Source organism: Plodia interpunctella, chromosome 21 (assembly GCF_027563975.2).
Source record: "Plodia interpunctella isolate USDA-ARS_2022_Savannah chromosome 21, ilPloInte3.2, whole genome shotgun sequence".
Classification (NCBI taxonomy): Eukaryota; Metazoa; Arthropoda; class Insecta; order Lepidoptera; family Pyralidae; genus Plodia; species Plodia interpunctella.
The window spans coordinates 6,655,552-6,668,274 of NC_071314.1; the positions used below are offsets into that span (position 1 = coordinate 6,655,552).

General features: G+C 35.8%; 1 protein-coding gene across 1 annotated transcript in view; it reads right to left on the bottom strand.

The window, feature by feature from the left end:
* Positions 1-1,496: 1,496 nt before the first annotated feature.
* The window catches only part of slgA (sluggish A), a 29,819-nt gene continuing 18,592 nt past the window's right edge, over positions 1,497-12,723 (bottom strand). Inside the window, exons 6-12 of the mRNA XM_053761358.2 lie at positions 12,436-12,614; positions 9,139-9,313; positions 8,746-8,850; positions 7,592-7,729; positions 6,950-7,060; positions 5,409-5,574; positions 1,497-4,001 (exon numbers count right to left, since the gene is read on the bottom strand). Coding sequence (XP_053617333.1) covers positions 3,796-4,001; positions 5,409-5,574; positions 6,950-7,060; positions 7,592-7,729; positions 8,746-8,850; positions 9,139-9,313; positions 12,436-12,614 — 1,080 coding nt within the window. The 3' untranslated portion in view covers positions 1,497-3,795. The remainder of the gene's footprint in view (positions 4,002-5,408; positions 5,575-6,949; positions 7,061-7,591; positions 7,730-8,745; positions 8,851-9,138; positions 9,314-12,435; positions 12,615-12,723) is intronic.

Here is a 12,723-nt window from a genome sequence, read left to right on the forward strand (position 1 = left end):
TTTTTTTTTTTTTTAATTAAACATATAAAATTTACATTGTACCAGTACTTTATTAAATTAAAAATTGTTGGTACAATTTAATAAACACTAATGACAGCCCGCGGCGGAGTTTAAAACGCTCGTGAAATTCACCCTCAAACGTTATTTAAAAAGACTGGATCCGACTTTTCCATCCCCTTTAGAGCAAAATTACTTAACGCAAAAGGAGCACCGTGCCTACTCAAAATGCATAGATATAAATGAGTATATGCAAATTGTACGATGGCAAAATAACTAAATTTCATAACAAAGTTAGTGTGTTTGAGGTTAGGTACGTTTTGTCACTATCGCACTTTACAATAGGTACCTATTTGACATTGACATTTGACATTTTATGCCTGAATCATGGAACAAATGGACATAAAAGTGGAAAAAATATCCATGAATGGATCTTCAAGATGCATTTAAGTGGACGTAGGGAACATGGCTAGTGTATGAAGACCACATCATCACCTACATTCTGAGTACAGATCTGGATAGTCTGGGTTTAATGCCATCAGCTGCTCACGGCCACTGTGAGTAGTATGAATACTGCAGCATTAATTTAATAATAATAATATATATAAGGACAAATTACACAGATTGAGCTAGCCCCAAAGTAAGTTCGAGACTTGTGTTATGGGATACTAACTCAACGATACTATATTTTATAACAAATACATATTAAGATAAACATCCAAGAGCCGGGCCAATCAGAAAAAGATCATTTTCCATCATGACCCGACTGGGGATCGAACCCGGGACCTCACGGTTCAGAGGCAAGCAGTTTACCACTGCGCCACCGAGGTCGTCACAGCATTAAAGCCAGACTTGGAATTTATGAGAATTGAAAAATTGCTGTTACCAATAGGGGTCTTAAGTTATTAATGAAATAACACACAGTTCAACATTAACACTTTTATTTCACTAGGACAAAACCCTATTCGCCGTCGCCGAAAATACTTATTTGATACTGATAAAAAAAAAAAAAACATTTCACAAAAATGTGCACGACAGAGTTTACGCCAAAGTCTTCAAATTCCAATATTTATTATATTCAGTTACAGTTAGATTACAAAAAAAAAAAACATTCAACGACGTTGAAAAGGGCATGTATTATAATCACGTAGACCCACAGATTAACATACGAACGAACATTATTGTCTGATATAATTTTATGATTCCACTAGAGATTTGATAAATGTTGAGATCACCATTTATATTAATTTAACAAGTACAAGCTAAAACTTATGAATCCTTTCATTAGGTACTATAAATTTACCGCCATACCAATTCAATTTACGCACTTGTCATTTCCTAATTCAGTCAAATTCATCACTCGCCCATTTCTTCCCGGTAATCAAACTTAAGTTATATGTTATAATAAAATGTAAATTAATAATAATAACTGCATAAATTATTTCTAAAAACCATAAAACAAATGTAAAAAAATAAAAAGGGATAAAAATAAAAGAAACTTAATAAAACGAATCTTGTCTTTATTAAAAGTCTATTCGTAAAATAATCTAAAAATAGCATCACAATTAGCCGAGATATGAACGAAATTTTAAATCGCTTAGAAATAAAAATTGCAACGAGGAAATAATAATCCAATAATAATTAAATTCGACTAACGTGTTCAAACGAAGTGAGCATGTATGATTGGTAGTTAAATGACACATATAGACCAATTAAATTAAGCTAAATATCCTTCTTTCAACTTATTACAACCTCAAACATAATTTTAGTAACCGCGCCCGTGGTTTAATTTGCAAATACACTTATGATTAAAAAATAAGTTTATGTTTAACACGTCATTAAAACACTAGTTAACAGCTCTAGGTTAAGGCTTTAAAAAGTTACAAAGAAACAATACTACATCCACATTTTTTATATAGTATGGATATTATGCTTAACTATATCCTTAATCAATGTAAAATAATATTAAAAACACACCTCATTTAACTACCAATTATAAATAGTCAAATCATTTATCACAATTCACAATAAGCCGTTTCAGCAATGTCAGGATGGTTAGGTTTCATCAACACAATATTCAACAAGAACAATGCAGGTACACAGATCTATAAATCTATAAATGTTGTTTATAGACGTAACCATTTGTACATTTTCCAGATATTTCCCGTGTAATGAAACCTCCTACCCGCCATTTTGGACGGCCCCAGACATTACGATGAACATTCAAAAGAAGCCAACACTTATGTAGGTTAGGAACTGAATATCCAGTGCACGTACAATTGGAGATTTTAAAATGTTAACAAATGATATCGAATAGGGTCATATCAGCTCATATATATCGCAGGATTATTGTAAATTATATATAAATGACCGTTGAATCACAATGACACGTAGGTAGGTAAATTAGTTAATAAATTACCAGATTTTACTAGTGAAAATGCAATGTCGTTCCGTAGTCACTACGCTAATCCTACGACATATACGTAAAGGATATATGTTTATTTTTCTCAGTGCTAAAAAAAGATTCGCAACAGTAACCATAGACCATGTTGTGGTTATAATTACAATGTTAAGATCCCCGATTACATTGGCAGTAATAAATGGTGAAACATTTATATAATACATGTGAGTAATGTACCTGGGAATCGAAAATAACACAGGAAACGGCAAAAATTGCCTCTGGCAATTGTTTATTTAAAATAAATATAAAATACAACATTATTTCAAATTATTCTATCGACATTGTGATCATTTTACATAATTTTAATAATAATAAATTCATAAATAACAAATTAAAGTACGGCTGGCGCAAGAACTCAACAAAGTACGTATTTTAATGTAAAATGACGTTTTTTTTTTATTCAGTGTACATGAGATTCGAGTGACTAAATATTATGACAAAATTACTTGAGGCTGTCCGATTCAATATCTGTAAGTTAAACTTCATTATTTCAGAGTTTTTTTTTACAAAAAAAAACTTGACTAGTATATAGATATACAGTTTTAACTTACTACACTGAAATAACCCTATCTTGAAGTTGTAAAAAGTAACAATGTATACTTCAATATAACAAAAAACTAATAAATACATTTTAAAAACTGACAAAAATGCATTTTCGATTGCCGTACATACTTAACGCTTCTATACTTTATTATTACTATATATATAGCATAGTATAGTAAGGATTGACCTGGCTATTTTTGACAAACGCCCTAATGCTCTACTTTTACACAACTCTATAGCAAATATATATATTATTGTCTTAAAATAAATTGTTATTATGTACAGCAGGGTGCACGGCAGTACACTAAGACAAGTTCGTGTAAAATGACATTATATGTATTGCTACATTCATTATAGTCGACTAAACGATTCGTATGTAATGAAGATAGTGTGTTTAATTCTAACCCTGTACAAAAACTGATTATTCAAAATGGACGCACAAATGCATGACTTTTCGATTTTAACACCTACAAACGCCGTGAATCAACAGCGCTATATTTATTTTCGACTAAGGAAATAAGCGTTAATTTAAAACAAATACTGTATAAGTAGATTACGACACATCATACCACAATTTAACTATGGCATCCGAAATAGGCGTTCAGTATTCTTTCCAAGTCCAAATAATCTAGTTGCTGTTTGTCGGCCGGCAACGGAGTGGCATTTGTCATAAAAAACCACTCATCGATTCGAGACTTGGTAACGACATTTACACGTACGAAATTGACTTACGTTCACGCAAAACGCGATCAAATTAGAATACAAAGTTACAGCTCAAAGTCTTATCATTATATTTACACAGGCGTGTATTTACCATCTGGTTTGTAGAACATCTGGCCAGTGAAAACGCGACGGAATATTTCCTTAAGGATTAGACCCTTCTCCTTTTTGATCTTGACGAGGAAGCCCCGGTTCTCATTGGCTCGTCGAGACAAGTACGGCAGCACCTCAAGCACGGGGCCGTATGGCACGTATTTGTATGCCGAGTAGCCGGCTTGTCCTGTTAAAAAAGTTTCATTGATAGATAGGATATATATATAACATTCTACACATACAGGACTAGATTTCATTAGGAAATATATACTAAAATGAACAATAACAGAGAAGAATCGAGTGAGATTTGTCACGATCGGGGCAAGTCGAAATTTCTAGGCTATTGCCTGCCCCCATGTGAAACAAATGTATGTATATGTACAAACTATTGGCATTCCGGAACGACCACTGCTGAGAAGAAATGCAGTTACTCAATATAACAGTAACAGTGTGTTGGTTTCTGAAGAGACATAACTTGCCTCGATATCACGGCAGAAGGCGCCACTAATTTCAAATACGAAACAAACACAATGTTATGTGTATCCAGTGCCACATAACTTCTGGCTATTGTTTTTCATGTTCACACGCTTGATGTTTTCAATTTCTTACTTCTCTTCTATCTGTGGAGACTTTTAATTGGCTTCCTGTTTTTAACTTCTTTTTTATATTCACATCGATATCACTAGCACTCGGATTACAATTATAACCTGTTTTGATATACTTTTTGACGAAGTACATTATGTACTTTTATATATTATTATTTAAAAAAAAACATTGTAAGAAACAATAATGGTAAGGCCTTTTGGCATGATAGGGACCAACACTGTTCAAATGAGTTTCTTTCGACATTTCTTCTGTTTTTATTTTAATTTGAATTTGAATTTATTTATTTGTTCTTGTCGGTGGAGTTCCTTTCATCTCTTTCTATCCTGATCCATTGTTTCGACCTCCCTCTACGACATCAATCTTGCTGTCTCCTTTATTTGGTCCATATAAGCCCTTCTTGGCTTTCCTTTTCCTCTTTTCGCGTCTATTTTACCTTCTATTATGTTTTTGACGTGACAACGTCTTAAATTAGGTTGCGGCTGGGAGTCACTTATGAAAAAGTGTAACGCCCGGTAACGTTACGATGAGTCACCGAACGAGAGAGAGGCCCGCCGAATGCCTTGCGTCTCTCTCCCACTCAACTATGATCGGTCTGCCGCGCGCGTAAAAAGACGTTGTCACGTAAAATCTTCGCCCGTAAAACCGACTTTACAGGCAACCATTTTAATTAGATCATCACGTCGCACAAGGTGGCCACCCATTTTCACGTCTCAACGCTATAACTTTTAACAACGTCCTTTTTTCCTTTACTAGGTCTAATACTTCTGCATTTGTCTTTTTTTCTGTCCAGTTTATTTTCTTCATTCGTCACCAACACCGCATTTCGAAAGCCACCAATCGGTCTCGATCCTTTTTAACCATAGTCCAGTAAGCTAATCATAATATTTTAGCTGTAAGTCTTTCTAAATATAAATAAATTAATAAATGAATGAATGAATGAATGAATGAATGAATGAATGAATGAATGTATAAATAAAGCAGCACTGACCGAGCGGGAAGGTGATGTGGTCGCACATGCCCAGCAGCTGGCCGAAGCAGACCACCTTGTCGTCGGGCTTGATGTCGTGCTCCTGCATCAGCCGGATCGCGTACCGCACCGTGTCCTCGTTGTGCGACGCGACCATGATGCCCACCCGCCCTTGCTGCGGGCCAGTCTGACCGAGGATAAACATATGTCATATTACTTTGACGACCTCGGTGGCGCAGTGGTAAAGTGCTTGCCTCTGAACCGAGAGGTCCCGGGTTCCATCCACGGTCGGGTCATGATGGAAAATTATCTTTTTCTGATTGGCCCGGGTCTTGGATGTTTATCTATATATGTATATGTTATAAAATATAGTATCGTTGAGTTGGTATCCCATAACACAAGTATAGAACTTACTTCGCTAGCTCAATCTGTGTGATTTGTCCTAATATATTTATTTATTACTGAGACTTAGATCTTTATTGCCGTCGTTTTGTATTGGAAATTGGAACAACAGCAATAAAGTTGTTAAAATAATAATTATTAATAAATATCTATATACAGGGTTACTGGTATCTAATGCGTAACCTTCAAAAGGCGCATAAGGTACATACAGACTAACATCTTTTGTTCTACGACTTTTGTCTAAATGTAATAAATACAGAAATTTTCCTTTTTAGTTTTAATGTCGTTTCTATAAAACGTAAACTATGTTCGATTCCGCTACATAACGCTACTGTAGTGTCTAGTGTTGCTCGGCTATTAAATATTTGCATTTTTTTTATGTATGAAAAAAAAAACTACCGAATCACGAAAAGTCAGAATAAAAGTTGTGCTTTGATGTACCCAAGTAGTCTTCAGGAGGTTTTGCGTTTGATACCAGTAACCCCGTTTAATCTACCGAGCGTTTCTCCCGAATCGCGGTGCCATATACCTACTTCAAAATTTTGAAAAATTGGCTGTGTCTTTTACATATTTCACAACGTGCGTTAGCGCTGACCATGGCCTAATGCACTACCGTGCACCTAACTTAAATTTCGGGATAAAAGATAAAATGTTTGAACAGAATGCGAAAACTGATGCCGCAACACGGCAGAAATAATCGTGTTTTTCACACAAACTTTCCCCTCCCATACACCACTTAATTGATTTTTTTTTCGTTTCACCTGTCCCAAATTTGTCTGCAATCAAATCGTGAAGTTAAATACTGACTTCCGTTTATCCTACAGAGATGAAATATACCACGTAGGTACCTCAGTTTCTATGACATTCAATTAGCATGATCTGATTACTCGTGACCCAGGATCGGCTCCCGACGTTGGAACTCCTAAACGGTTTACAACACGAACATGATTTTTTAAGTCACGCGTTGAATACAAAATGATCTCTCTGGCGATAATAAAACCTTGTGGCAAAATTAACATTTTTGTATAAAACTTGTGAAAAAGGGTAATACACTTAAATAACACGTCACGTAACTTCCCTAATCACAATTTGGTCCAGCGGTTTAGCAGTGATAGCGTGACAGACAGACAAACAGACTTTCACATAGATTCTATGGATACCTTGGCCCTGCTGAGGATCTCCTTGAGACACTTGTGGAAGGACGCAGTGGTGGCGTCAACATTTTCACACGTGGGGTCCTCGTAGCCCATCGCCGCGGCGCGGGCGCGTTCCTAAAAATATAAAAAATTTTGACGAACACGTAATATTTTTATTCCTTTTTAGCTGCGCCCCGGACAATATACAATATACAATATATAATATATATAATATTCGTGTGGGAATTTCGGGATAAAAAGTACCCCATGTGTAATTATTACAGGTTAAATTCTACCCGTGTACTAAAATTTAATAACAATCCGTCCAGTAGATTTCACATGAAAGAGTACCAAACACACTGTGTATGTGAACAAGTCATACAAGAATTAAGCTTTTCTTTCTGTCGTTCTCTCTTTCTTTTTACCTCTCTCTCTCTCTCTCTATCTTCCTACTATATTATATTGTAGATGCGGACTGCATAACTTATGGAAAATAAAACTAATTACAAATCACGTCTTATATATCTTGTGACCAAGTTTGACTGCTTTGTCAACGCCAAGAATTAAGCTTTTTGTTTTCTTACGTTATTTTATCTTTCTTTCCTACTTTCTTTCTCTCCCTGTCTCTCTCTATTATATCTTTAACTCTAACACAACGTGAGTAACCTGTTCGATGTAAGCGCCGCGCACGCACTTGGCGCCCCAGTAGAAGTTCTGTCGCTGCGCCTGCTCGAGGTCGGTCACGATCTCGTTGTACGTGTTCTTCAGGTACGTCTGGTACGTGTTGAACACTAGGAATTTGTCCTGTGAGAGACGAAATACATATTTTACTTTTAAATCTAAGTTTACGCACGTTTCACAGCGCGCTCTGTATCTGATAACATAACTGTTCGACGACAGTATGGAGCCGGCAATACATACTATGTCTGTACATAGTAGAACAGTTCGCCAAAATATAAATATATTAGGACAAATCACACAGATGGAGCTAGCCCCAAAGTAAGCTCTAGACTTGTGTTATGGGATAATAACTCAACGATACTATATTTTATAACATATACATATAAAGATAAACATCCAAGACCCGGGGCAATCAGGAAAAGATCATTTTCCATCATGACCCGACCGGGGATCGAACCCGATGCAGAGGCAGGCACTTTACTGCTCACTGCGCCACCGAATCAGCCAAACTTTGGCTGATTCGGTTTACATTGCTGGTTTTTCATTGCGGTAAATAAACGCACTCAAACTAACTACGCAATGTTCACGCATTTGCGTGAACTATTATGAAACTAATAATCAGATGAAAATATTCTGAAACTGAACAAACGTACTGCGTCGTCGCAATGGAGAACGACTTGTGTTGCCGCTCAATAGTCCACTATCGATAGTCGATCGATAGACTATCGATAGTCGAGTAAAAGCAATATTGATGGATTTATCGATACTATCAATAGTGTCAATACTATCGATCGTATCGATAGCTTCGTTACCATAATATTGTAGTATACTGGTACTATTGCACCAAACTAAGCTGTCGACACTATCGATAGAAATATCGATATTATAGATGATTTCCGAGGTCAACTGCCGATAGTCAAACTATTGTTCGGCAACACTAAGAACGACTGAGCGACACGCTCTTCCTGTCGTGAGTCGACCGTAGCGCCATCTGTCCGTATAGTTGTGGATCATGTGTGGCTTGTACATTCGTTGCGTTTGGTCTGCTTTCGTATCTGCGGCGTTGTACTTGTGACGCGGTAGATGTCGCTACAACAGTTCCCTGCGATCTTCTCAGCGGGAAGTTACGAGTACCTCACCTTGTTGTACCTCCTCATCATCTCGAGACAGATCCTGGAGATGGCCGGCTGGAAGTAAGTCTGCTCGGCGTCGATCATTATCCTCACGTCTTTTTCATTCGCCACCTGGAACAGCCATTACTTCTATATTATTTTCTTTACAAAAATTTAATTTTTGACACAATCTTTTATTGTTATCTGTGTGACTATTGGGTGCATTTGAATTGTATTTAATTTTATTTTAGTAAATATAAGTTAAAAAAAAAAGTAACAAGTCAACGTGAACGTGTCAAAAAAAAAAAGGTAAATGTGACAAAAGACAAAAGTGGCGATCAAAATTTCAAAAAAGAGAATTCAGAAAATGACATTTCAGAAATTGACAGATCGTAAGTTAACAAAAGTGACATGTTATACCTGAATGATGTGGTTGAGCCGACGCAGCATGTTCCTGAACATCTCCTCCTCCTTGGGCGAGATCTGCGAGATGAGCCTCCTCATCTGCCCCGTCTTGGGGTCCGGCACGCGGAACGAGTCCGACAGATTCATGTCCTTGTCCAGGATGTTGGACCACGGGAACAGGTGCACAATGCTGGATGGACAAAAATTGACATTAGGCGCCATCAGAATAAGATTTCTGTTTAGCACTGTCTTATTCATAAAAAAATAATGGCAATGTTAAGACAATCAAGCCGCTGAAGTAATGTTATAGTTTAAGAAATATCACCTAAAATGTATATTTTTATAAGGCATATTAGTCAATAAGTCTAGGCTTTTGTAACATTTTTTTTTTGCATTAATTCCTGCACAACATCTCAGGGATAGTGGTGTCTGAAAATCAGCGTAATCTCAAACAAATTAACGTTGAGGAAAACAGAAGCTGAGACATTCCTTTGTCACCTTGCTATTACAAAATTTATCTCTAAAACTAAAATATTATAATAGGTATGTTATGATTTTCTTTTTATTTTTTTTTATTAGGACCTCGTTTATGTACTTATCTAAACTAAGTCCGCCTTTTTGTATTACAATTTGTATTTTTGTGTTTAATAACAACAGACAATACAAAACATCATATCACCTTCGATATTAATGTCGTTACCCTATAAGATAAACAGTATTTACATATGCGATATATTATAATTAATTTGTTATTCTTCAAACGGATTATTTACAACAAGTACCTATCATTTTCGATAAGAATAGCGTTCGCAAGAAAGGACAGTATTAGTATCCGTCTTATCAAAGTCTTTGTCTAACCTTTTTCATCTAAGTGGAGAAAGAGATAGCACCAAGAGTTGGTCGAGTGGAAAACGGCCTCAAGTTCAGAATCGGCTTCTTAAATGATTCAGAATATACTTCAGACTTCAGCGGCTTTATATCAGGATGAAACATTTTATAAGATAATGCGAATGGACTTTATTAATTTATTTTATTTATTTGTTATTCAAATACATGTGAATCCTATTACAGCATTTTAGTTAATAAAAAGACGAAAAAAATCTTATACCAATATCACATTATGACATTTAAAAAGACACATTATTGTATTTCTGTTACAAGCAAATCAACTCACATAATATCTTCCAATATATTCGATTGAAACTATCGATTGTTAATATCGATAGTACGGCAACGTCAGTAACACATACTATATTTAACAAAACTTCTAACATCAGAGTAAAGACGTTAAAATGCGTTAGAATAAATTTTGAGCGCTATTCATATTAGACAGTACAATGTCACGTGAGACATAAGCGATAAAAATACGTCGGCGGGAGCGTTTTTACGCCCGTGCGAACAAGGGATATAGATACAGGACAAACTTCAAACCCGTCTATTATAATGACATGATCAACGATGCTATGAAATGTTTAGACACTATTGTCGGTATAATGATGTATACTCGATAAACACATCAATCCAAATTAATTGTATGAGAGCTTTTAACGGAATGAAAAACCAGCAATGTATTGCGAATCCGCCAATTTTCGTAACTGTTCGGCGATGATATATAGCCGACTTAAAACACTACAAATATATATATATGACTAGCAACCAACTTTAGCCATGTTACATGATACGCGAGGCTTACAACTGATGAAGAAAGATGGCGTCACTGACCGGTCCCAAGGGAAAATATGCACCATGCTGAAATATTACCACATTCTAACTGAAACTCAATCATATTCAATTCAAAATCAAATCTTATACGTGAAAATTAAGTCACATTGTGGATAGAAAATCCACATTACTTTAATTTGAATGGTCCATTTTATAATTTTGAGAGATTAGTCCATCAGCCAAAAAGATTTTCCTTGCTCTCTCTGATCAATTTACTGTCAAAACCAAAATTTCATCGCTGTCTTATTAAACGCAGACATATACACATATGCCCTTAGCAATGTTCCCACGTGCAAGAGCAAAGGGCAGACTTCATATTGTCATGTTGAAAATAGCTGCGTTTTAGTAAAAAAGGTTTTTTGGCACCAAAAGCATTGGCTTACACACGACATAGTGATTAGAAGACGTGACGTCACAAGCAACCGTTGGTGCGGTGCCAATAGTGAACAATGCCGAAACTATTCTAAGCCCGCGCTCTATGGCTAGTCCAAGGGCTATACAGTTTTTTGCTGAAGGTTAATGTTTGAGAGAGAGCTATGTACCCGTTAAATTACTGTTTTAGATTGTCTTGGATCTTATAATCAATGATTAATGACTGTGTTTAACATTAATCGTGTTTAATTTGTTTTAAGAAAGCGGTTTGTAATATTTTCATATTTTCATTCTTTTTCATTCATTCATTAATGTGATCCGGAAGTAGGGACCTATTCCTACCTGTAACACAGGTTCCTATAGACTGGAAGACTTGTAAAATATAAATAAACTTTTATTATTCACCACTATGTTTAGAAGAACATACGCACAAATTGATCGATTGGATTGGCAAAAAAAACTTCACGCAAGTCTTTCAATTATTTTTAACTTACTATTCTCGTAATGTTTGACATTATGATTGGATGTTAGCCGCCAAAAATTAGATTTTTAGATTTAGATTATAAAGTAAAGTTTACGTTTATGATTTTTTTTTTGCTCAATAGCGTAAACTTTTATACATTTCACGCTTCAATGGAAAGTAAAGCACCTCAAACGGTCTTGTTTGGTCTAAAATGCTTCGAATTACTTATCTTTTTTTGTGTGTGCAGAATTAGCTTTTCTTTCTTTATCTTTGCGTACTAATAAAGCTATAAAAAGCTATAAAATACACGCATATTTATGGAAATCGAAGTAGGTAGTTATTTTAAATTTTATTTATTTCATAAATTTTAATTGATTGTGTCTCCTACACTATGATGCTCGTCCAATGCTCAGGCATCATTTGTGAAATATTTCACACAATGTATATATGTAACACTGCCTATAACCGATAAGCATTTACTAATTTCAGCGTACTGTTTCTCGTACGTTTTGTAGAAGTTCTCTCAGCCTCACTGCTTCGTTACACTTCGTTCTTCACATATGTTTGATATTAAGGCACTGCAGTTGTAGCATAAAATTTTGATCCGTTAGCGAATGGCGGCGCGACGAAGCAGCGAGGCGGCGATCTTATTCATTATTTTGTCATGTCACTTTAAATCCTAAATGTTACTTTTTCCGTCATATTTATCAAATTATTATTTATAAAAATCAATTATTTAATAAAAATCCACTCACCCCTGCTTATCAGACGTGATCTTATTCACGAACTCCTGGACCTCGGGCTTGTTTTTATGGTCTCCGAAGTACCGCTGGAAGTCCTCGATGGTCTTGTGGTGCGTGAGGACGTTGCCTGTGCCGCCGCCGATCTGCTGCATGTAGCTCCGGGCCTTCATTATCACCTCGGAGAGTTGGAGCTGGAAGACAATTAGATTTTTGACAAACATGTCATTTTGACACACGCTTTTATTTTCGTCAAAGAGATGTTATGCTATCAAGAATCCTGTCCATGCAGTGAACCGCTAA